Source organism: Rhinolophus sinicus, chromosome 8 (assembly GCF_057876585.1).
Source record: "Rhinolophus sinicus isolate RSI-liver-muscle chromosome 8, RSI-T2T, whole genome shotgun sequence".
Classification (NCBI taxonomy): Eukaryota; Metazoa; Chordata; class Mammalia; order Chiroptera; family Rhinolophidae; genus Rhinolophus; species Rhinolophus sinicus.
The window spans coordinates 15,305,911-15,329,928 of record NC_142508.1 but is presented as its reverse complement, the minus strand read 5'-3'; the positions used below and the strand labels follow the sequence as shown (position 1 = coordinate 15,329,928).

Genomic DNA, 24,018 nt, shown 5'->3' with positions numbered 1-24,018 from the left:
TTTAACCCTCAGCATGAAACTCTTCTTCCAGCTGAGCAACTGTATACAATGTAAGCATTTAAAAGTTTTTCTTGCTTGGAAATAAAAGACATTGCTTACTTAGTGTGGTAGGTGTCCTCTGAGCTGGGAAGGTGTGACCTGCCATCGGGCCTGAACTACTTACTTGAAGCCGTAGTCTTGTCTTTTGATGCCTCAGGAGGGCACCCTGGGCTCTTCGGAGGAATCGGGCTCGGAGCCGGCTGCTGAGTGCTGGGTGGGGAGGTCACGGGAAGAGGAGCTGCACCGGGGTCTGGGGTGGTAACAGGATGCGAAGGTTGAGGGGTTATGGGTGGGGGCGGCGTGAGGGGTTGTGTGGACTGCGTTTCTATGAGCTGGCCTGATATGGACTGGGGTTGTACTGTCTGGGTTTCTGTCTTGGTTGCTGTCCTGTTTCCTGTCGTGGCTGCTGTCGTCGAGGTTGTTGTCCCGTCTCCCATCCGGGTTGTTGTCCCGTTTCCCATCGGGGTTGTTGTCCCGTCTCCCATCGGGGTTGTTGTCCCATCTCCCATCCGGGTTGTTGTCTCATTTCCCATCCGGGTTGTTGTCTCATCTCCCATCCGGGTTGTTGTCCCGTCTCCCATCGGGGTTGTTGTCCTGTCTCCCATCGGGGTTGCTGTCCCGTTTCCTGTCGAGGTTACTGTCATCGAGGTTACTGTTGTCCAGGTTACTGTCGTCCCGGATGTTGTCACCAGGTCCTTTGCGGTCGAGTTTTCTGCAAAGACAACACAGAATCAAGTTAGGGTACTAGCTGGAAGTTTTTCTCTCTGCTTCTCCAGCTCTTCCCCAGGATCCAGGGGTCTTGCTCCCATCTCTGCCATTTGCCTTGCTTAACGCCCAGGTCCTTGATGTGCCCAGATTTTTCTGGGGTTCAAGAAGCCTCTGAGAGGGAGACTGAGAGTGAGGCAGAGGGAATCAAGGGAAGTGCTGCTGGAGAGAAGAGAGACGAGGTCGGCTGGTCCGGCTGCATACGGAAGCCCTCTCCATCGGCCCCAAGCACCTGCCCTTCAAGTTTTCAATCTGCCACCACAGAACCAGGCCACCAAGATCATCTCTGCCTCCTCTCCAGCTCCCAGGCACATGGTCCTGCAGACGCACGAGCCGACTCACTTCCCGAATCGCCCGGTTGTAAGCATGGTTAGAGAGACATATGTCTGTTCTCAGGGAATTATAATCTAAAAGGAGAAAATGACAATCAAGCTGATGTGACACAAATGACCATTTAAGTACAACTGTGAGACATGCTCAGGAAGAAAAGGACAGCGTGCTTTGACTGTGTTTAGCGTGGTCGCTTAACCTTGTCGGGGGTCAGGGAACTGAAGGCCTTCTATTTATTTAGCAAGTTATTTATTGAGAGAACCATTAAATCACAGGTTCCCTGTCAGGCCCTGGGATACAACGGTGAATAAAACATATAAAAATACCCACAGGAGGCTCACATTCTAGTGGGTGAGGCAGACAAGTAGACAGAACAATTAAACGTCAAATTCTGACTATAGGGAGGGTATGAACAAGGAAATGACACAGACAAGGGGAAGGGGCTGTGTAGACAGAGAGCTAAGGAAAGGCAGCTCAGAGGTGTCCGTGAAGCTAAGACTTGAAGGGTAACAAGGAAAAAGCTGTGTGGAAAATGAGAGGCAAAGTGTAGCCGGCAGAAGGAACAGAACCTGCAAAAGCCCCCAAATAGAGAGAAGAACTAAGAGAAGATAAGTGTGAATGGCATTCAGTGAGTGAGGGGCAAGGAGCAGGGCCTTATGGGTAAAGTGACAGTAACTTATTGTCCAAACCGTACATTTCTCATAATAAAAAGAGGCTCCTTTAAAAATTGTATCCTAAGTAAAATGAGATGTAAGGCCACCCTCCTTAGAGACCAAAATAAGGATTTTGGACTTTATTCTAAGTTCAAAAAGAAGCCACTGAAGACTTTAAAGTAAAGTCTTATAGGCTGATTTACTAAGAAACACACTCTTGCTGCTTTAGAGAATATGAGTTGGAAGGGAGAAAGTGGGGAGAAAAGAGGCTATTACAGTAATCCCCATGAAATGGATGACAGTCAGCTGTATTAAGTTATTAACACAGGAGATGGCAAGAGAGTGGATTCAAGACTGTATTTTGGAGATGGAATCAAATACTTGCTGATGTACTAAGTGCAGGGAAGAGGGGAATCTGGGACGAGTCTTAGTTTTCTGTCTTGAGCAGAAAGGAGAGAGTGGAGGGGAGGGGTATGGTAGACCTTTGCCATTCTTTGTAGCCAACAGCAGAATCTGTACCGTTTTGCTATATTTGGGGAGGAGGATCTGTCTCCTATTCTGGATACTGAAAATGCCAGGTATTTGCTTTTCCAGCCTCCCTTGTGATTCGAGCACAAGCTTGCACTAAGCTGCTGTAAGTTAGATGCTCACATCCCAGCCAGGGGGTGAAGAGGCAGTAGCAGCGAAATCATGCTCAAGTGCAAGCAGCAGGGAAAATGATGCTGGAGCACATGGTTCAAGCCAGAGCCACAGCGCCCAACGCCAGCCTCTTTGGACCAGTTCTATAGCCTGACTTGGGTGATATTAGCAATAGCCCTAATGGTCTCCAGTAATCCCTGCTCCTCCATAAGCTAGACAATATCCAGTGTCTCACACATGCGAACATATGCGCGTGCGTGCGCGCGCGCACGCACACACACACACACACACACACACACACACATTTTGCTACTGAGAAGCAGAAATCTGTATCAGGAGTGGTTGCAGGCAGCAGGACTTCAGAGATTAATTATTGGGCCTACCTGGGGCTAAAGGAAGTGGGAATGCTGCAGGTATGAAGGGACATGGCACCTTGGGGAGAAGCAGTCATACGTTATCATCACCTATCACCTAGAATGAAGTGCCCGTGAAGTGGCTTTTGCAGGGCTGAGAGCTGCCATAGAAGAGTATGAAGGGCACACGTAAAGGACATGTGTTCAAAATCAATGTAGGGCTATGGTTTGACAGTGGGTTTTCCTTCTTAATAGTTCTTAAGATTAGGGTGCTTCTTATAATTGATTGTGTTACAGTATCTTTATGAGATTGCTGAGGGGAGATGTCAGCATATTTGAGGAACTAAGAGATGGAGAGGGATGGTTACTTCTTACTGTGATAAAGAGCTTAAAACAGGGTTTCTCAACATAAAACAGGGTTTCTCAACACCAGAACTACTGACATTTTGGGCTGGATACTTCTTTGTTATGGGAGGTTGTCCTATGCATTATAAGATACTTAACACCATCCCTGGTCTCTGTCCACTAGATGCAAGTAAAATATACACAACATCCCTCCCCAGTTGTGACAACCAAAAATGTCACCAGATATTGCCCCATGTCCCATGGGTGAGATAAAAATCACTACCGGTGAGAACTACTGGCTTAAAGAAAGAGATACATTTCTAATTCTTAAGTCTTCCTATCAAAGCACAGGCTTTTTTAAAAAGCAGAGGTTTTTCTGAGGCTACAGTAAAGCAATCTCTATTGCTTGCAGCTGAAAAGCTGAGAAGACCAAAAGTCAAACTTAAAAGTTTGGTCCCATGAGTTGCCAAATTACAGTGTCAGTTGAATTCATAACCTCACCAGGTCTCTTATATGAAAATAGGACCCTGAGAATTGGAACAGTGACATATGAAAGGACGCCGACGAGTCAGAGTATCCATAAATCTCAATCTGCAATGGAACTCACTTGCCAGTAGACTCAGCCTGTTCTCCTGTCTGATGATGGAGTTATTACCTTGCTTGAAAACTCTTAATAACCTCACTTGAGCTCACTGACACAGAAAGCCGTATCTCCTACTCATCTCCACCACTCTTCCTTTTTTCCCAAACCTATAATAACTGTCAGACCGCAGGCTGCCACAGAAAGACCAACACAGAATCTGACCCACGAGAAGGCTCACACACTAAAGAATAGCTACAAAAACTCTTGCAAATGTAATATGAGGGTGTGAGATCAGGAAAGATAATCATAATTTTATAATGGGCTGAGTTGATCACTATGGGTACGCCTATGAGAGGTTTTGGATTCAATGTGCTGACTCAAACAGCTAGAAACAGTTCTCATTGTTTTCTTAGTTGGTTGACTGAAACCTGGACTCGTTAAATAAAGTTAAGTTGCCCGAAATTCCCTGAAATAATGCATTGGAACAATGCAAGGTCTTAGACAGAGGTGTCTGAGTAGGTTATCGTGTTATGACCTGCTCACTCACACTCTAACTTTGTTCCTTAAGAGAGCTCCAACGACACGCCCTCCACCAAGGCTTTGAGAAACACTCTACTTCATGAGTTCTATTAGGTTGTTGCAAAAGTCATTGTGGTTTAAAGGGCTAGAAACAATTGCAGAAACCGCAATGACTTATGCACCCACCTAATACGATGTGTGTTTTTCACGTCTCTGAAATGAGCACGCATTAGGAATTATCGGGGGTCACCACACTTTGACAGTATTTTTCTCTAAGCAGTTCATCACATGATAGTGCATCTTATCTTTGATGGTGTCTCGGATGTGAGTAACTTGGGGATGTTGTTGAGGAGACGAGCAGCTTGTTGTGGCTGTTCCTCACTTGGCAGGTGTGGTAGGAGATGCTGGTTTCAGTGGGGAGGGGCACCAGGTTCCTTGGGCTTTAGTAAAGGCCAGGGCAGAGGTCATTCCCAGGATAAAAGGGGAGTACGATAACCAAGGGCAGCAGGACCAGCATGGTCATCAGAATAGTCTTAACAAGGGGACTGGGGACAGTGGCTAATCACCATGTGTTCTGTTCTTTTTTTTTTTTTTTTTAATTTTTATTGGGGAACAGTGTGTTTTCCCAGGAGCCATCAGATCCAAGTCAAGTCACTGTTTTCAGTCTAGCTGTGGAGGGCGCAGCTCACTGGCCCATGTGGGAATCGAACCTGTGACCTGAGTGTTACGAGCACCGCGCTCTAACCAACTGAGCCAACCGGCCGCCCCAACATATGTTCTTTAGGACCAAAGTGGATGGGCAGCCTCCAACGGTCCCACCTCTCGGCCCGGCAAACGGAGACCTGCCTTGAATGAGCACAGTAGAGAGAGAGCACAGCCAGCCACTCATCCAGATCCCAGAACTGAATCTTTTCACAGACTCGGGCACCTTGAGTGAAGTGTTTGTTTCCCAACACTGCTACAGCAGAAGTCTGAAGTCAGCAGAGCCTGCCTCAAGGCACAGGGAAGAATCTGTGCATCTCCTAGTCATCTTTGCTCTGCTCCTTGGCTTTGCTCTGACTCCAGTCTCTAACGCCACCATCACATGGCCTTCTGCCCCATGTGTCTGTGTCTCTGGAGACCTATTTCCAAACAAGGTCACCTACACAGGTACCAGGTGCTGGGGATTAGGACTTGAACATATCTTTTGGGGAGGACACAATTCAACCTTCGAATCTGCTCCCGTGCCCCGGCTATTCTATAAAAACCAGGGTTCTTAGTGTCAAACATTAGAAATCAACTCTGTTTTAAACAGAAAGTGAGTGTACTAAAAAGAGAATCAGTTAGCTAATAAAAGTCACTTGAGGTGGCCAAATAATCAGGCTCAAGTCAGAAGCAGTGCCCAGAACTCTTCTGAATTTAGCTGGTGAGGACATCACTGCCACCAGTGAACACAGGTTGCTTCATTTGGCACCACTGACACCACTAGTACTAGACACTGGATTGCATCTCTCAGAGATCTGAGTCCTTAGGAGGAATGCTGTCAGTGAGAGATCTGCCCACTTACTTTTAAAACAGGCTATCCGTACTAGGAGGCACCACAGGGAATCCCCTGGGTTCCACCCATGTCCCTCCCTGCTTCATTATGTAGCTGCATATAGGATTCATAGCTGCTTGTAAGGTGAATGCTCTACGTATTTTTGCCTTCGAGTGAATTCCTTGGTGAGGCTCCACGCTCTGTGTAATATCGTGATGCTGAATAGGGCATTCTGTACGTCCATGAATAGTTGCTGACAGTACATGGCGGCTGGGAAAACACATTTGGATCCAAAATGGGCCTGTTTTAGCTGCCTCCCTGCACCATGGCCACCTGTTCGTGAGCCCACACAGCAGTCGTCAGGTGGATGAAGAAACTAACACCTAGGCACAATGGGTCATCTTGTCCATCTAATTATGAAGAGTGAGACAAAAACCCTCGCACTCCAGACCTATCCCAGGAAGTCCATCCATATGGCTCTTCCACAGACTTTCTTGCACTGATTCTCCATTCTTGTTCCTAATCATGTATCTAAAAATCATTAACTATTGCCTATGAATCTGGTCAGATTTTCACCTCTCACCTGTAGCTTGCCTTCAATTAAAAAAAAAGACCATGAAATGTACTATACTATTCAGAGTCCTGCCCATTGGAAAAACTTCCTTTCTACACTTTCCTTCAGGGTCTCCCCTAAATCGGGCCATTATCCCACAGCGGTCCACTCTTGCCTGGCTCCAGCATATTATATACACCAACATAACTTGGCTTTTTTCCCTCTTCAGACAACTGACCACAGGGAACTAGCTTTCTCTGAGACCTTTAGGTGTGAGTTGAGGGAAAGATGGTGGTGTGGCATGTATAGGCATCGTAAGGGTATGAGCCACGTTATAATTTACACATCGTTCTTTAGGACCTGCTCAGGTTGGATCCTGTACATACTCTTCAATTTTGTAATGGAAAGCTGCAAAATCAGCCCAAAGAAAAATAGAAGGAATGAAATAATAAAGATAAAAGCAGAAATAAATGAAATAGAAACAAAGTCAAAAATTGATTTTTTTTTTTCAGTGCCAGCCCGGTGGCTCAGGCGGTTGGAGCTCCATGCTCCTAACTCCGAAGGCTGCCAGTTCAATTCCCACATGGGCCAGTGGGCTCTCAACCACAAGGCTGCCGATTCAACTCCTCGACTCCTGCAAGGTATGGTGGGCAGCGCCCCCTGCAACTAAGATTGAACACGGCACCTTGAGCTAAGCTGCCGCTGAGCTCCCGGATGGCTCAGTTGGTTGGAGCCTGTCCTCTCAACCACAAGGTTGCCAGTTCAACTCCTCAAGTCCCGCAAGGGTTGGTGGGCTGCGCCCCCTGCAACTAGCAATGGCAACTGGACCTGGAGCTGAGCTGCGCCCTTCACAACTAAGGCTGAAAGGACAACAACTTGAAGCTGAACAGCACCCTCCACAGTTAAGATTGAAAGGACAACAACTTGACTTGGAAAAAAGTCCTGGAAGTACACACTGTTCCCCAATAAAGTCCTGTTCCCCTTCCACAATAAAATCTTTCTTAAAAAATTGATTTTTTTTTTTAAAGACTGAAAATAGTAAAGGCTTTGGTGAAGTTGATCAAGAGAAAAAATAACCCTTTGTGGGGTACAAAAATAACAGATGGTCATAGTATAGGTCATTATGAGCAAAAGCTGATATATTTAAAGCAGATGAGATGGACAAATTCCTAAGAAAACACAATTGACCACAGTGACTCAAGAAGAAATAGAAATAATAATCTGTCCTATATTCACAGAGAAATTGAATTGGCAGTTAATACTTTTCTCATAAAGAAACTCCAAGCCTCGATTCAAGGGTCAAATAAGTTTGACCTTACATGAACGTTTCCATAGCATAGTCTGTTTTGCCTTAATGTGTATCTATAAAGAAATAATTCATTCATATGCAATTGTCAATCAACAAAATATGAAAAGTACAAACCAAGGAAAAAGACAGATAAATTTGGCTTCACCTAAACTATATTCATCAAAAGAAACCCTAGGACTTCCAGTTTCAGCTAAACAGTCCAGAGAGCTGAAAAGAACATCACTCTTATCCTTACAGCAAGAAGAAGCTGGAGGGACAGAAAATCAGTGACTCGTCTTGAACCCAATGGAGAGCTGAGGTCGTGGGCAAACAAACATCCTGAAAACTGCAGACAGGCCCCTGTAGCAGGGAGAAACCGGACCCCAGCATCTGCTACCCAGGACAGTTAGGTAAAAAGATAAGTAAATATTTTTGATGAATTACTAAAGGCTGAGTGTGGGCCAGTGTGAAAGTGTGAAGTCCAGGACACTGCAGACATCGAAAGGTTCAGACCCTTATGTAGGTTTTTCCCCCACCAGGAACCCCACCAGGGGCTCATAAGGAAGATTGGGGAGAACCTTGCAAAAGTTCCCCTGTGGGGCTGGCCAGGTAAAGTAAACAGTAGCCAATCCTGAGACTATAGCCCCATATCCCCTAAGGAAGGTGGAAAAAAGCCTTACTTTTCAGTGGAAGTCAACAAAATCTACAGCCTGAGGGCACTGGTGGAAACCCACCACAGCTGGGGAAGGAAAATGACAGCCACCAACGAAATGCTGCCCAGATTCATGTCCCATATTTCTGCTAGGAAACCAAAGCATTAAAACTATAGGGAAGGGGGGTGGGGGGAGATCATAGCCTGATGCCCAGTGCAGCTGGGAAAAGGACCAGGAAAAATGAAAGCGCTCTTTTCCCCTGGGGAGAATAGGAATACGTGCTAAGTCCCACTTCCAGAAACACCAGGAACACTAGTGAAAGCCACACCCTCAAGCCCCAGGTTCCAGTGCCTGACTGTTCATCAAAACATTAGAGAATGTCCTTCTCATCTGCCTTTAACTCAAATGCTAGCAAGTGTGAAGTAAACATAAGTGGAATACAACTGGAGAGACCTTTGAAGAGTCTCTGGGGAGCAACAACTTGTAGCTTCTGGTACAATAAGAAGTTTGAAACCCAGCCCAACTCCTTACTAGATTAACACAAACCCTCACACTGAAGACATAGCAGAAGAAAAGCCATGTGCTGGGTAACCACTAACCTCTCTGTCTCTATGGATTTGCCTATGCTGGACATTTCACATAAAGGGAATCATACCATGAGGACGGCTCAGCTCATGAATGGCTGCTTTAACTTAGTATAACATTTATTAGGTTCATCAGTGTTGTAGCATGTGTCGGTTCTTTATTTCTTTTTATTGCTGAATGATACTGCATTGCATGGGTTTTGTTTATCCATTCATCAGTTGATGAACATTTGGGTTGTTTCCACTTTTTGGCTATTATGAATAATGCCGCCACGGACATTCATGTACAAGTTTCTGTGGTGACATATGCTTTCATTTCTCTTGGGTACAGACCTAGAAGTGGAATTCCTGGGTCAGATGGTAACTCTACAGTACAGCATTTTGAGCAACTGCCAAACTGTTCTCCGAAGTGGCTGCACCTTATCATTTGCCCACCAGCAGTGTACAAGGGTTCCAATTTCTGCATATCCTCACCACCAATGACTATCATCTGTCTTTTTCATTATAGCCACTTTAGTGGGTATGAAGTGATATCTCACTGTGGTTTTAATTTGCATTTCCTTAAGGACTAATCAAATCTAGCAATATATAAAAAGGATAATACATCATGATCAAGCAAGGTTTATCTCATGGCTAGTTCAATTTTCAAAAATCTATCAAGGCCGGGGGGCGGCCAGTTAGCTCAGTTGGTTAGAGCCCTGTGCTCTTACAACAAGGTTGCCGGTTTGATCCCCACATGGGCCACTGTGAGCTGTGCCCTCCACAACTGGATTGGGACAGCTACTTGAGTTGGAACTGATGGGTCCTGGAAATACACACTTAAAATAAATTTTTTAAAAAAGTTAAAAAAAAAAATCTGTCAATGCAATTCACCATCTTAACAACAAAATAAGCAAAACCACATGCTCATCAATATACGCAGAAAAATCATTTGACAAAATTGATCATTCATTCATTCATGATTTTAAAAGTTCTCAGCAAACTAGGAATAGAAGGGAACTGTCCTAACCCTAATAAATTATGTATCCAAATAACCCTTCAGCTAACATGATACTAAATGGGAAAGACTGAATGCCTTGCCCTTGAATTTGGGAACAAGACAAAGATGTCCTCTCTCACCACTCCACTGAACACATAGGACTCCACAGAAGTCCTAGCCAGTTCAATAAAGTGGGGGTGGAGGGATCTCATCTTAAAACTCAACAATAAGAAGATAACCCAATTTTTTTTTTTAACGGGCAAAAGATCTACAAGGAAAAATCACCAAAGAATATATACAAATGACAAATAAGCATATCAACATCATTACTCAATAGGCAAATGCATATTAAAGCTACAATGCAATATCATCACACACCTATTAGAATGGCTAAAAACAAATGATAAATAACAAAAGCCAGGTTCCTCACTGTCAAAGAAGTTACAAATAAGCAAGCTGTGATGTGATGTTGGAAACAGAGGTCAGTATGAACTCATGTTTTAATATACAAGTATATACACAGATAAAGCAATACCAAGATTTGTGTGCATACATGGGGTTAGTACACAAACATATATTTCCTAGCTCTGTCCACCAACAGTGACATGCCAGTAACATCAAGTATACCCAGCCCTCTTTATTCTCCAATAAAATGAACCAGGGCTCCTTGCAGAAATGATTTGACTCTAGTGCTGACATAGGGAAAATGCAAGATGAGCCTGGAACACCTTGTAATGCCAAATATAGGAAGTGCTAAAGGAAGGAGAAAAAGTGGGCAAATCCAAAAGACAAAGAGCTCCCAAAGGCCAAACTTGGAACAATTTAAGCAACAAAATAAAAAATACTGTATTGGAACACAAAGAATATAATAAATATCTATGAGTCCGTGCTGATAAATGATTGAATAAATAAATCAATGGGGAAGAAGGACCAAATTATCCTTACAGAAGAATTCCAAAAAATTGCAGCTACTCTTCCCATCTCTAAGAGGAACATATTCTGCCCCACCCCAATATGAATGTGGGTTGGTCTTAGTGACTCTCTTCTAACAGAGGATGGAAAGGGAAAAATAGTAACATTATAGTGGAGAAATCTGACAGACACATCGTCTTTCCCAAATGATCAAGGTTAACATCACCAGTGATAAGTCATGACCAGCCACAAGTCATCATATCCCCTGATAAGCTGTAATGAGAAGGGCACTTCTGTCATCTTCTTTCTAAAAATACACTACCCCAGTCTAACCATGAAAAACCTTCAGACACACCCCAATTGGAAGACATTCCACAAAATATTCGGCTAGTACTCTTAAAAACCATCAAGATTATGAACAATAAGGAAAGAATAAGAAACTTCCACAGATTGTAAGAGACGAGTCAGCCGTGATGATTAAATGCAATGTCATGTTCTGGAACAAAAGAGACCATTAGTGGAAATACCGGTAAAATATAAATAGTCTGTAGTTTAGTTATTAGTATTGTACCAGTGTTAACTTCTTAGTTCTGATAAATGTACCATGATTGTGTAAGATGTTAACATTAGGGGAAGCTGAAAGGTATATGAACTCTCTGTACGATCTTTGCAACTCTTCTGTAAATCTACATTTAAAAACTTTTTAAAAAGAGGAAATAAAAAAGAATTAGGAAAAAATAGTTGTGACATATGTAGTCATAAAAGATTTGTATCTAGGATACATTTTAAAAAACAAACAAACTTCTATATAAGAAAACAATAACCTCTTAGACATAAATAGCCAAAAGAATGAAACAGGTATTTCACAGAAGAAGTAGCCCAAATAGCCTCTGGACATTCTAAAATATGTTAGTAATTAGGGAAATGCAAAATCAAATAAGAATTATTTCATATCCACTAGAATGGCAAAATTTTTTACGTCAGACAATAACCAGTGTTAGCAAGAATACGTAGTAGTGTAAATTGGTATAAACACATTGGAAAATAGTATGGCGCTACCAAGTGATAGCTTTCAATCTACAACTTTCAGTTGTATCACCAGGCATTTACCCTAGGGAGATGCACATATGTATGCATCAGGGTGTATTCTTAAGAATGTTCTCAACAGGATTTTTGTAGTGGCCCCATACAGTTAACAAGCAAGTGTTTGTCAACAGTGGTGTGGATAAGTAAGTTATTGTATATTCACATATTGGAATACTACACAGCCCTGGAAATCAGCAAATGTATTAGATGTATTTTATTATATAATACATGTATTAACATGAATTAATCTAAAAAATAATACTGAACAATAAAAACAAGACTACTTACATGATTTATGAGTCAAAAATTGGCAAAACTATAATTTTGGAGATAGAAACAGAAACGATTACTACAATTTTACAGAATTTAATACTAAGTTTGGGATAACTTAATACTAAGTTTAGGATTAGGGAGATGCAACAGGGACGTCTGTTTTGGGGTGTGTGTGTGTGTGTGTGTGTGTGTGTGTGTGTGTGCAAGGGGGGAGTGGTGACTGTGCCGAATGATGAGACTGGCAATAATGGAAGTCCGTGGCCACCTCAACTTACAGGTGGAAAGTCTGACTGGGGCTGACGGAAGAGACAGTGAGCGGTAGAGAAGTGAGCGTGTATGTGTGTAGATAACTATCAAATGTTAGGTATGAAGAGGAGCAGAGAAACACGGCAGCCACTGGAGGGAGCTGGTCCAGTGAAGAACGTTTTGCTTTCTGTTTTGAAGGTAGGAGACACTAGGGCTGATGAAAAATGCCCCTTTTTTGTTCCCACTCTGCGGTCTCCTCAGGTCCTTAAGATACAGAAAGGAACACACGTGTGTTGACCCAGAACCCCCACGGAGGACCCGGACTCTATTACGTGGTCGGACACTTCCGCCTTTGAAACCGGCTACTTCCGCCTTTGAAACCGGAAGGAGGATGGACGCAGACGGTAAGTACGTTGTAATTTTGTTAGTGAGACCATACGTTTCCATTGGACAGGTTCTCAATCAAGTCTGGATGAAATCAGCCGTACTGATATCGATAAAATAAGAGCGGAGGAAGAATTAGGTGGCAGGAAAAAGTACGAAATACTCATCTTGGAAATGGGAAGCAGAGCCTACGGAAAAGTGGTTCTCAAACTGGAGGGAGCATCAGAATCACCCGGGGGGACCCAGCCCCCGAGTTTCTGATTCAGCAGGTCTGGGGGGGAGCATAAGACTGTGGATTTCTAACTCGCTGCTCCGTTGTTCCGATGCCGCTGGCACGAGGGCCGCCCTCGGAGTCACTGTGCTGGGGAAGAAAGGACGAGTGCCGAGGAGCAGTTGCCAAGTAAAGGCATAAATGCATGAATTTAAAAGTGATCCAATCAGTGCGGGTGGGTGATTTTTCACCCGAGCTGCTTTGGCAGAGGCACGGGATGGAGGCAGGTTCACCGGGGAATGGGGTTTGCTCGGTGAGTTACGGCTGAAGAGGGTGCGGGGGACCTGAGGAGGTTTGTCCGGCGGGGAGTATAACGGACGGTGAAATGCAGGCCGGATAACGACAGACCGGCTGACAGGCCACGACACGGGCCACTGTGGTATCGTGGAACTTGAGCAGACACATTGGGAGGCAGAGACATAGTGGTCAAAGGATGAAATGCTTAGGGTCCAGAGGGGGTGCAGTTTGTGGCGCTGATCACGGTCCGCGTGTGCAACAGGCACGACTGAATGAAGGAGAGGAGAAAAGCTCACGAAACGGGGAGGCCTGGGCATTGACTTGTTTCCCCAGGTGGGTACGGGGGCCACTGAGAATGGCGTGGCGACCTGAGATGGAGAGGAAGGAGTGAAGGCCTCAGTGAGTGATGGGTCAGGCGAGAGCAGTCGGTAAGGCAGCTGCAGGGAGCAGCTGAAGCTGGTCTTGAAGGCTGTGTAGACGTCAGTGCGGTGCAAGGGGCAGCCCCCCGAGAGGTGCTGGGTCCTCCATATGCGTATCTCCAGCGCAGGGAGGTGGGGAGTGGATGCGAGAGGGAGAAGCTTCACTTCAGTGTCCTCCCCTGGGCTGAGAACACTGCTCTGAACCTTCAGTGAGGGCCTGCTTCCTCCTGTTTCTGGCCATTGACAGACCTGGGTTGACTCCTGACTATTAATAGTGGGAGAGGAAACTCAGAAGAATGCCCCAGGAAGAGGGCGTGTGGAAGGAGGGCAGGAAGGCAGTGAGCGGGGAGGCTCTGGCCGAGACACCAGTACGTCCCCTTCGTAACCCCAGCTCACCCCCTACCCCACCCCCGCTGCCAACTGCTGTTCATCTCCAGGGAAATAAAACCAGAAAGCTCCCAGGGGGGACAGGGAAAGGGCAGAGACCAGGCAGGGCGCGCTGATGCCTGGAGACCAAGGAAAGTGCAGACTGGGAATCAGAGACCTGAGCCTGTGGTCTGGGTTCTGCCTCCGAGCCCCAAGGCCTCGGGTAGGTCCTCGGCCCTCTATGAAAGAAACGCATCTCAGGGCCCTGGGGATGCGTAGGTCCTTTCCCAAACGTGATGCTGTGTTCATAGGTCAGTGGGTTTTTGCTGTGAGAAGAGCCATCCTAACCAGCCACTTTAGAGGCCTTGCTCTGGGCCTTCCTGAGACCTGATGGACCTTGAAACTCCTTTCCCCAGCATATGGCATCTGCTTTGTGAACCTCTTCCCTCCCAGGAGGCCCTGCTCGTGACCCAGAAGGGCAAGGCGATGCTGCCTCAGGTTCAGTCTGGTTGAAGCCTCCCCTAGCTCTCTAGGGCCCACCCCTGTCAGACCCCAAATCCTTTATTGCCGGGCTTCTGTGCAGTAGCTGGGAATTAGTGTGGCTGGTAGGATAGGGGGGCTTTGGAAGGATGATGGCCCCAAAGTCCTGGAATCAGTAAGGGACCTGGGGCTGCCCTAGGCTCCAGGCCCACTGACGGCCTGGCCAATCCTTTCCCCCAGTGCCCGTATATCAGATGTCCTCTCTTTACACTGCATTCAGCCCCTCTCACTCTCCTTCCTTCATTTTGAAAAAGGTGATTCCCCGCCCTCCATGGTATGTTCCCACCTCTGTGCTTCTAGGGTTTTACCAGGTAAGTCAGTGCCCCGCAGTCCAGCCAGGACTTTCCATGTTCCTGCCTCAGCAGAGCGGGGTCATCCTGTCCCACTGCCTCCCTCTTACTTCGCTGAGCACTCACTGCCCTCCACCAAGAGGCCCTCTGGGTCCCCCCCTCTGCCCCCACAGTGGGCCCTGTCCTTGCAGACTGTTTGCTCTGGTGTTTGGCCCTAGGTATCTCATTCGTTCTGTACCCACCCCTTATAAATGCTTGTCCTCTGTGGCATTAAGGAAGCTACTCCCACCCCCCACCTCAAAGGTCCTAACTGCAGTGTTGGGGGCGGGGGAGCCTGACCTGGGGCTTGTGGGCAGAGGTCAGAGCTCTGGACCAGGAGCCTGGGAAGGGCAACAGGGAAGCTGACTCGCCTCACCTCTGCCAACCAGTATGGCGATCTCCCAGGCCTGCACTGGGCTTGAGTCAAGTTGGGACCCTCTCAGTGCCCTGGGTCCTGTATCAGTTTCCTGGGGCTGCCATTCGAATGCCCACACACTGGCTGGCTTAAAACAACAGAAATTTATTCTCTCGGAGGTCTGGAGGCCAGAAGTCTGAAATCAAGGTTTGAGCAGGTCGCTTCCCTCTGGAGCTGCAAAGGGGAGCCCTTCCTTGCCTCTTCTAGCTTCTTGCTGTCGCTGGCATTCCTTGGCTTGCAGCAGCATGACTCCAATCTCTGACCATGGTCACATTGCTGCCTCTTCCTCTCTCTCTGTCACTTATAAGGAAACTTGTCAACAACAAAAAAAAGTATGACTGCCAAGTCAAACTTGTCAACAAGCACCCAGGTAATCCAGAATGATTTCATCGCAAGATCCGCAGCTTAATTACATCTGCAAAGATGCTGTGTCCAAATAAGGTGATAATCACCAGTTTCAGGGATTTGATGTGTATTTATTTTGAGAGGGGACCGTTTTTCAGGCTGCCACAGGTCCCCCCAAAATGGGGATAATGATCTCTGGGGCTGCTCCCTATATGCCTCCAGATAGCCCCTTGTTTGGGCTGGGGTCCCCAAAGACGCACCAGGTCAACTTCCCTGGCATAAGGGGGGTTACACTCTGAATGTTTGGTGCCCCCCCAAATTCCTATGTTGAAGCCCTGCCCCCCAATGGGATGGTATTAGGAGGTGGGGCCTTTGGGAGGCTTAGATGGGATCCTGAGAGTGGAGCCCCCATGATGGGACTAGTGTGCTTAGAAAAGGAAGAGCCACCAGAGCCTCCTGTCTGCCATGTGAGGACATGCAGGAAGGTGGCAGCCGCCTGCAAGCCAGGAACAGGGTTCTCTCCCGAACCTGACCTGCTGCCACCCTGAGCTCGGAATTGCCTGCCTCCAGAATTGGAGAAATAAAGGCTGTCGTAGGCCATGCAGGCTGTGGTAGTTTGTGGCAGCTGCCCGAGCTAAGGCAAGGGGCGCGGGGTAGGGGTTGGTAATGAGAACAGAAATCGCAGGAAGGACAGCTCCAGTGTCGGGAAGGACAGAGTCCCAACCTGACCTCGTCACCCCCCGTCAGGCCGAGTGGTCAGGCAGGCGGCTGTGCCACAGGTTGTGGTCAGGTGCCACCTCCTGGTCCTTCCCCGGGGCCCTGGCAGCTCTGTTGGCTGCACTGCGAGTCCGCCTGGTGCCTCTGGACAGCGAACAGCGCCCTTGGGGGTTATCAGGCTCCTCAGCACCACCTCTCCCAGGGCCCAGAGCTGCCCCTCAGGGGAGATAATTCCGGGCATTCTTCAAATGTGGAATTGTTCGCCCTTATCAGCTTGTTTCAGCTGGCCTGCCCAACACTGGTTCATAGGGTGGGGCCCGTCTGGCTGTTTCTCGGGGCAGGAGAGAGGGCTGCCACTGTCCAGCGTGGAGGCCTCCCAGCAATGGGGGAAGGCAGCCTTCGCTTGGGTACACGCCTCCCTGCAGGCGCGGGCACCAAGGCCTGAGGACCTCACCCCACTTCTTCCCCAAAACAGCAGTGCGTCATTCTTTCCTGTCCCCTGCACCTGGGAGTGTGGCCTGAGCCCGAGGGTACCTGCTCCAGTGCCTTCCCGCTGCCTGACCCTTCTCGCTCTGCCCCTCCCTCTCCACAAAACAGTGGTTAGGAGCCTGGCCCTGGAGCCCGACCACCTGGGTTCAAGGCCCAGTTCCACCACACTGGCTGTGCCAGGCAAGTGTCTGAACACTGTTCCTCAGAAGTGAGGTGGGTAATGATAGTAACAACATCATACCGCTCAGTCCTTAGGACAATGGGTGCACATAGAAAGTGCGCAATCACGTCAGCCGTGATTCTATCCCAAGGCAGACAGGAAAGGCTCCTCACTCGCTGCCCCGAGTCAGGCCCCACCACACTTCCCGTTACAGCGCCATGCTCTAACATGCCTCTTCCTCTGGGGATGCTCACGCCTGTGCAGGCCTCGTCCCAGGGGAAGGTGGACACAAGGCTTCCCCAGACCCACTGGGGCTCTCCCCAGGTTCTCCAGTGAGGTACGGCCATGTGGGGAGGGGGGAGGGGCAAGTGACAGCACGGGGTGGTTGTGGTCAGAGGAATTCCCAGAGAAGGGGTATCTCCCTGGAGAAGGGGAACCTGAGGCCTGGGTGGGGCCCAGCTCCAGGAAGAATCTCCTCCCCTCCTCAGAGAAGCCTGGGGGAAGAGTCAGAGCAGGGGTGAGAAGGGAGGGCCTTTCCTGCCTCAAGTTCTGCCCTGCCAGGGACCCCAGTCATGTCCCAGGGAACGGATGGGCAGCCGGGGCCTCCGTGAGAGCCATTGACGGCTGGGTGGGCTCTGGGACGTGTGCCTGGTGGTAGGGGCCACGTGGGGAAGGGCATATGCCGAACATGCCTATGTCCTGCTCAGGCCTGGGTTTCCTCCTTGGTGAAACCAAGCTCCGTCACCTCTGCCTCCTTCCCCACCCCACCCTGAGGGGTGTGGGTGAAGATGGAAGAGTCTGATAAATGTCTGACTGCAGAAGGAGGAAGGGAACTCATGTATTAACACCCTGACCATCAGCTAGGGCTGGGTTTTTATGTAGAATCTCACCTAATGTTGAGAAATGCCAGAAGTTTCTATACTAAGAAACTGCAATGAAGAAAGGTGAACTGCCCTGTTCAGCACCACAGCAAGTAAGCGGTCAGGGCACTGGGGGCGCCAGTCTGACAGGGGAGTAGCTTTCTTTGCAGGGCATTGGGTGGTCCTGAGGCAGAAGACCAGGCTAAGAGTAGGGGGCTGGTACAGGGGCTACTTACGTTCCTGCGCTTTGCTTCCCGTGTGTAGAATAATGGCAGTTTTTCTTTAAAGGGTCAGAGAGTAGACACTTTAGACCTTGCGGGACATACAGTCTCTGTTCCAACTACTCAGCTTCACTGTAGCCCGAAAGTAGCCGTAGGCAGTATGTAAGTAAACGAGTGGGACTATGTTCCAATAAAACGTTATTTACAAATACAGGCGGCAGAGCGTTTGCCGACCCCTCATGCACAGGATGCCCCCTGCGTCTGGGGCCAGAAGCATGGGTTTTTATCCAGAGGCGGACCCAATACAGTGATGTCCCTAAGAGCCCAAGAGCCACCTGTACTAGCCTTCTGTAGGACATGGAACCGTGTGAGGGCAAACTGGGAAGAGTATTTGCAACTCGTATTACAAAGGGGAATGCTTAAACTGTTACCTATTCAAAAAGCAAACTTAAAAAGTAAGAATTTAAAAACCTAAGACCACCCCAGTCCAATCTCAGACCTCAGAGAGGTGAGTGTGGGTGATGGTCCGTACAGGGTGCCCTCCCCTCTCTGTATGGCTGTTACCATTTACTAGCAATGTCACTCCTCGGTGCTAAGACCCTCGTGGAATGGACCTCTGGCTCCTGTGCAGCACCACTGCCAGTGGCCACGTGTTAAGTGTGTTCCCAGGATGGGCCCCTCGTGCTTCACGCTCGCTCTCGGACCCTCACGGGAATGGCCAGTGACAGACAGCTGGGGTTGGGGGCAGGGCTGGGGTAGAAGCCGACAGCAGACATGTCCTGCAGCTCACCTGGCTCCCTTCCTCTTCTCCTCTGGTCCAGAGCCTTTCTCCCTGGGCTGCCCACCTGAACTGTTTGCCTGGGGCCTGCTGAAGGGTTCACAGTAGCTTCTGCTGTGTTCCATCCGGGGGTCCTCAGAGAACAGTGCCTTCCCCCTCTATTTTAGTTGTTTTATCGAAGAATTACATCCATTCAGAGAACTGCCTGCATCACAAGTGCTGATGGAATACACCCACGTGACCAGCGCCCAGCTCATGGAACAGGACACTGCATCCTGGAAACCTTCCCCGGGTCCCCTTCCACTCTCTGTCCAAGGGTAACCTCTCTTCTGACGTAAATATCATGGCTTCGTTTTGCCTGGTTTTGAATTTTATATTAATGGCATCATGCAGTACTGACTTTTGGGTCTGGCTTCGTTCCCTTGGCATTTTATGTCTGCGATTCAGCCTTCCTAGGGTGAACAGTTGGAGACTGCTCATTCTCATTGCAATAGAGTAGGCTACAGTGGGAACATGTCCCCAGGCATGTACCCGTTCTGCTGCTGATGGGCATTTGGTGGCTTCCAGTGAGGGCCACTGCGTGGGCCTGCCGTGAACACTGCACAACACTGCAGTGCACGCCTGAGGGAGCAGATGTCTGCCTTTCCAGCAGGCTGAGCTGTGTGGACACGGCCCACAGTGTGGGATGGGAGACGAAGCAGGAGGGCTGGCTCCAGGGCAAGCTGAGCATACAGCTCCAGACCCATCTCCTGAGCTCCTTCCTCTCACTGCCCAGATGCCACCCTGTGTGGGCCACTCCACTGGCTCTGTCTTCCCTGACCCCTTCCCGGGCCGGCCAATTGTTACTCAGCTGGAGGAGATGGGGTGGTGGGTGCAGAGCGGGCGCCGGGAGGCCTGTTCCAGAGTGGCTGTGCATGCCAGCTCAGGGGCCCTAGTTTGCACACGATTCAGAGGGGTGGCTTCCATGACCTCTGCAATCCCTCCTAATGAGAATCAGAGGCAGAGCTGGCTGCATACCCCCATCAGAAGCTCTGCAGGTGAGGCTTAGAAGGCAGAACCCCACCCCCACCCTGGAACAGGACTGAGCTCCTGAGCAGGAAGCTTCTAAATGCATTCTTTGGATTACTCATTATTACAATTCTGCTGCTGAAGGCAGAGGGGTAAGAGGAGAGCTTGGAATTCAATCAACTGTACCACCCAAGATTGCGGCCCTGCCTCTACCTGTGGTGAGCCCCGCTGCCCCGGCTCTGGTTCCCCTCTCACCCACGGGGAGGTCCCTGGCCTGGGCCTGTTGTGGCTGTTCCTAATTAGAAGGGTGCGCACATGCTGACCCCTGCAGGTTTGGGACAGGTGTGTCAGGCTTTGTGTGGGGACTGCCAGGCTGCCCAGGGGCTCTTCCTGGGCTGGAAAGAAGGACTAACCTCCTTAAAACAACACCCTTCCCAGGGCCTCCTAATCCCTGCGCCTGCTGCAGACCATGTGAATCCTGACCTGTCTGAGCGGGCAGCCTGCCCAGGAGCCGCCAACCCAGCGGCCTACAGGGGTGGGCGCGATGCCCGCTGCCTGAGCTCACCTCGCCTGCCAGGAAGGGCTTGTGTACAAAGGTCAGGACAGCAGGCCAGCACCCTGGGGAGGAGGCAGAGTGCCCCTCAGCTCCTCTTTACGATTGTTTCCAGGGCCACACATGGGATGTACACGCAGCCTCTGCAGGAAGAGAAGGTTCGGGGTGGGAGACCCGCGTCCTGTGTGAGCCTGGCGTTTCCTGGGGCCTTGGTCTCGTTTGTCAGGGACAGGGAAATCTCTATCTTGGAACAAAATGAACTTTTAAAAACATGTATGAGCTTTGGAGGAACATGTCAGAAATACTCCAGACCTACGAGGGGCAGGCTGGGCTGGATGGAAGCTGAGCTGGCAATATTGCCAACATGTACTGTGTGCTCGGGACAGATATCTGTGCCAGCGGCTGTGGGACAGGCGGCAGGGTGCTATGTGTGCTGCTGAGCTCGTGGCAGGTCTGAGACCGTGGGGCACAGGCGTGTGTGTGAGCTCCGCTCTCTTCATATGGTGGAATTTTCTCCACATCAAAAACTGTTTCTCATCATTGCTCTTAAACTTAGAACTAGCCGTTATCGAGGCCTTATCATATCAGCAAGACTGAGCTGAGAGGTTTACACGTGTTCCCTTTTGCGTCTCCCACACCCTCTGAGGAGGTGCAGAAGTCGGGCTGGGGAGGCACGACCTGCTATCAGAAGGGGAGCAGGGAGCAGTGGGGGCGCAGCCGTCTGTGAGCGGAGAGCTCTACTTCCTCCCACAGTAACCGCCATGGTACAGGGCTCGCCCGTGGGAGCCCAGCTTTTCATCTGGCCCCATCTGCCCCGCGCACCTGCTGCCCTCTGAGGCCTCAGCCTCATACATACTTCCACAGCCAAAGCGCACGCACATGGCCTCCAGCTCTTCCCTTAGCAGTCAGTTCAAAAACAACCTCGGTAAATACTGTTTTGAGGGCGCACGTTGTCATTCCCACCCCACCTCCCGAAGCCATGAAAATACCAGATGCGTACGGGTTTCTCGGCCACTCCTGGAAACCTCCGCCAGGGACCAGTCTCCACTCCCGGCTGAAAACAAACAAGGGCCAGGAGCCAGAGGGAAGTCCAGTACAGACGGTGGGATAGTCGCCTCTGGGAATGGAGTGACAAAATTCTGTGAAATGAGGCCTGTGAATTTCCCAGGGAATGACGGGTTTCCGCCTGCTGGAAGTTGAAGGTTAAGGTAGCAAGCATAGCTTTCCAAATTCCCAAACTTTTTTTCTGTCCTGGACAGAGTTTGCCCCTTCCAGGAATAACACCTGCATCCTTGCTGCAGAATAAGCCAGGTAGTACACTGTTCCCAGACTAAATCTGCGTGTGCTGGGGGGAGGTGGGGTCCAGGGAGAAGCTTCGGTTCAGTTCGCCGGCTCCTGGAACCCCACTTCCTTTGCAAAGCGGGTTAAATAAAGTCAAGACTGTGTTTGGCCCCAGTTTGACCCCAGAGGTTGGGGGGGTAAGCATGACTACTGCCTAGAAAGCACAGAATCTGGATTTCTTTGGTGTTGGAAGATGGGAGAGTTCTTAGCGAGAGTTCTTAGCTTGCCAGTGGGGGCTGGGGGTCCAATAAGGGTGTTGCTTAAAAAGAACAAATTTCGTAAACGAATATGATTAAACAATTGAGAGCTGGCTCCCTTGTCCCCCCGTCCCCCCCCCCCGCAACCCCCCCGCCCAAAGTCTGAGAGGAGTGTAATTAAAGGCCATGTTCATTCCTTTTAAGCGAAGCCAAGCCGTCCCCTTGTTTGAGACGTGAGAGCTAGTCAAGTAAGCTCGGTGTCCTCTGGGTTCCACCTAGGGAAGTGAATCAAGCCCAGAGCCAGCCCTGGCTGGAGCCAGGTGTCCAAACAGCTGAAAATTCATCCCCCTAAAGTAGTGGAGGAGGCTTAATTGACACAGAGAGGTGGCGACCCGGAGGGGTGAAAACACACACACTCACACACGCTGACTTCACAGCTCTTCAGAAGAATTTGGGAAGAGGGTGAAATGTTTCCCTCTGAAATGCTGCAGGTGAGGGAGTTAGGTTTGCTTAGATCCCACAAGATTGACACCGAATCAGACTTAGGGCTCTGAAAGGGGTGTGGGGGTGGCACCATCTCTCGCCCTGTGTCTCACACACTCCTGGACCTTCTTTCTTTCTCCACTCTCTATCGTGTTTCCAGCCTTGCCACTCTGCCAGGTGGGTACAGAGCCCAGATATCTAGGCCAAGTTTATTCGCCCAGAGCACGAAGGCATACCTAAAGGGGAAGGGGCTAGTTGGAGCCTCAAGACTCAACTCTTAGGTAAATCACCAGCATCCTCTGCCTCAGATTTCCCATCTGGACAGTGGGTACAGTGCTCTGGAGCAAGGCACAGCCGAGGGCCACGAGAATTCAGAGATGTGGGTCACAAGGGCTGTTGCCTTTCTCTTCCCTCAGTGTGGTCTAGCTTTTATAGTGATGCTAATCATACCTAAAGCCGCAGGTGGCAGAGGAGCTGATGCCCAACCCTCAGGCTGGGGAAGCAGAGGCCCGTGAGCTACAGGACCAAGTCATGGCTGAACACACAGCCCTCCATGAACAGTGGCTGGGTGTATCCCCGGTTCTAGAAGCCAAGCAGACATCACATTCTTCTGCGTCCCTGGGTCATAACGTCAGAACTAGAGGGACCCTAGACACCACTTGATCCTACCTCAACACAGGAGAGATGGGCAAACAGATGGTCAGAGTACCTGGGTACCAGGTCACACCTTCTTTGGTTTTTAGATCTCTGTGGTCCAACTCCCAAAGCACGTCTCTACCCTGTGGGGCATATGTGCCCATATGCTCCTGACTCCTGCAGCTGCTCCCCTTCCTGGCCATTAGATGGGGAGGCCTGTGTTTAGAGGAAGAGGAGAGAGAGCAGAGCGTAGGCCAGCGAGATCCCGAGAGCCCCCCAGGACACCACGGGACACGTGCATACGCCTCCCTCATGTTATCCAGGAAGGTGTCACTGGCTGTCCCCAGCAGTCACCTATGACGACAACAGCTTCCCCTCCCTCCAACCATCTCTAATGACTCACGCACCAGTACTGTTGGATCTAGGCTGCCCCCAGTCTCCCCCTCCTTCCCTCCCCCCAGCCCTCCTGGCTGCACCCACACACTTGAACCCAGCCCCAATATACCAGCAATTCTGGGGCAGAAATCATCAGGAAGCCAGTCTTTCAGACCACTAGGAAATATTAAATAGGAGGGCCCCACCACCCAGGGCACCTTCCTCTTGCAAACCCGTCTTTTTCTCCTTGCTCTTTATTCAACACCCCTCGAATGGACCCTCCGGGGTATCCGCTCCATGCCTGCCGCCACCCGCATACACACATACACACACAGAAATACACAAAGCTTAATTAACAGGAGGCCCCAGGGGCAGTTATGGCTGCAGTGCTGACACGATTGCCCAGGATGCCCATGGAATTCAGATGTGATTCTGTGTGGTCAGGACCAGACTCCCAGACTCTCCCAGGGCCCGGGAGGAAAGCCAAAGTGTTTTTCCACCTAAGTGCAACCTTCCAGTGTTCCAAGGGGAGAATGAGAGCCTACGGACAAGCTCCACCCTGCCTCTCCCCAGGAGCC

The 24,018-nt window shown here is 49.3% G+C and overlaps 1 protein-coding gene across 1 annotated transcript in view; it reads right to left on the bottom strand.

Moving 5' to 3' along the window:
- Positions 1–24,018, bottom strand: part of PODXL (podocalyxin like) — a 53,501-nt gene that overhangs the window by 13,958 nt on the left and 15,525 nt on the right. The window contains exon 4 of the mRNA XM_088800406.1: positions 164–751. Coding sequence (XP_088656532.1) covers positions 164–751 — 588 coding nt within the window. The remainder of the gene's footprint in view (positions 1–163; positions 752–24,018) is intronic.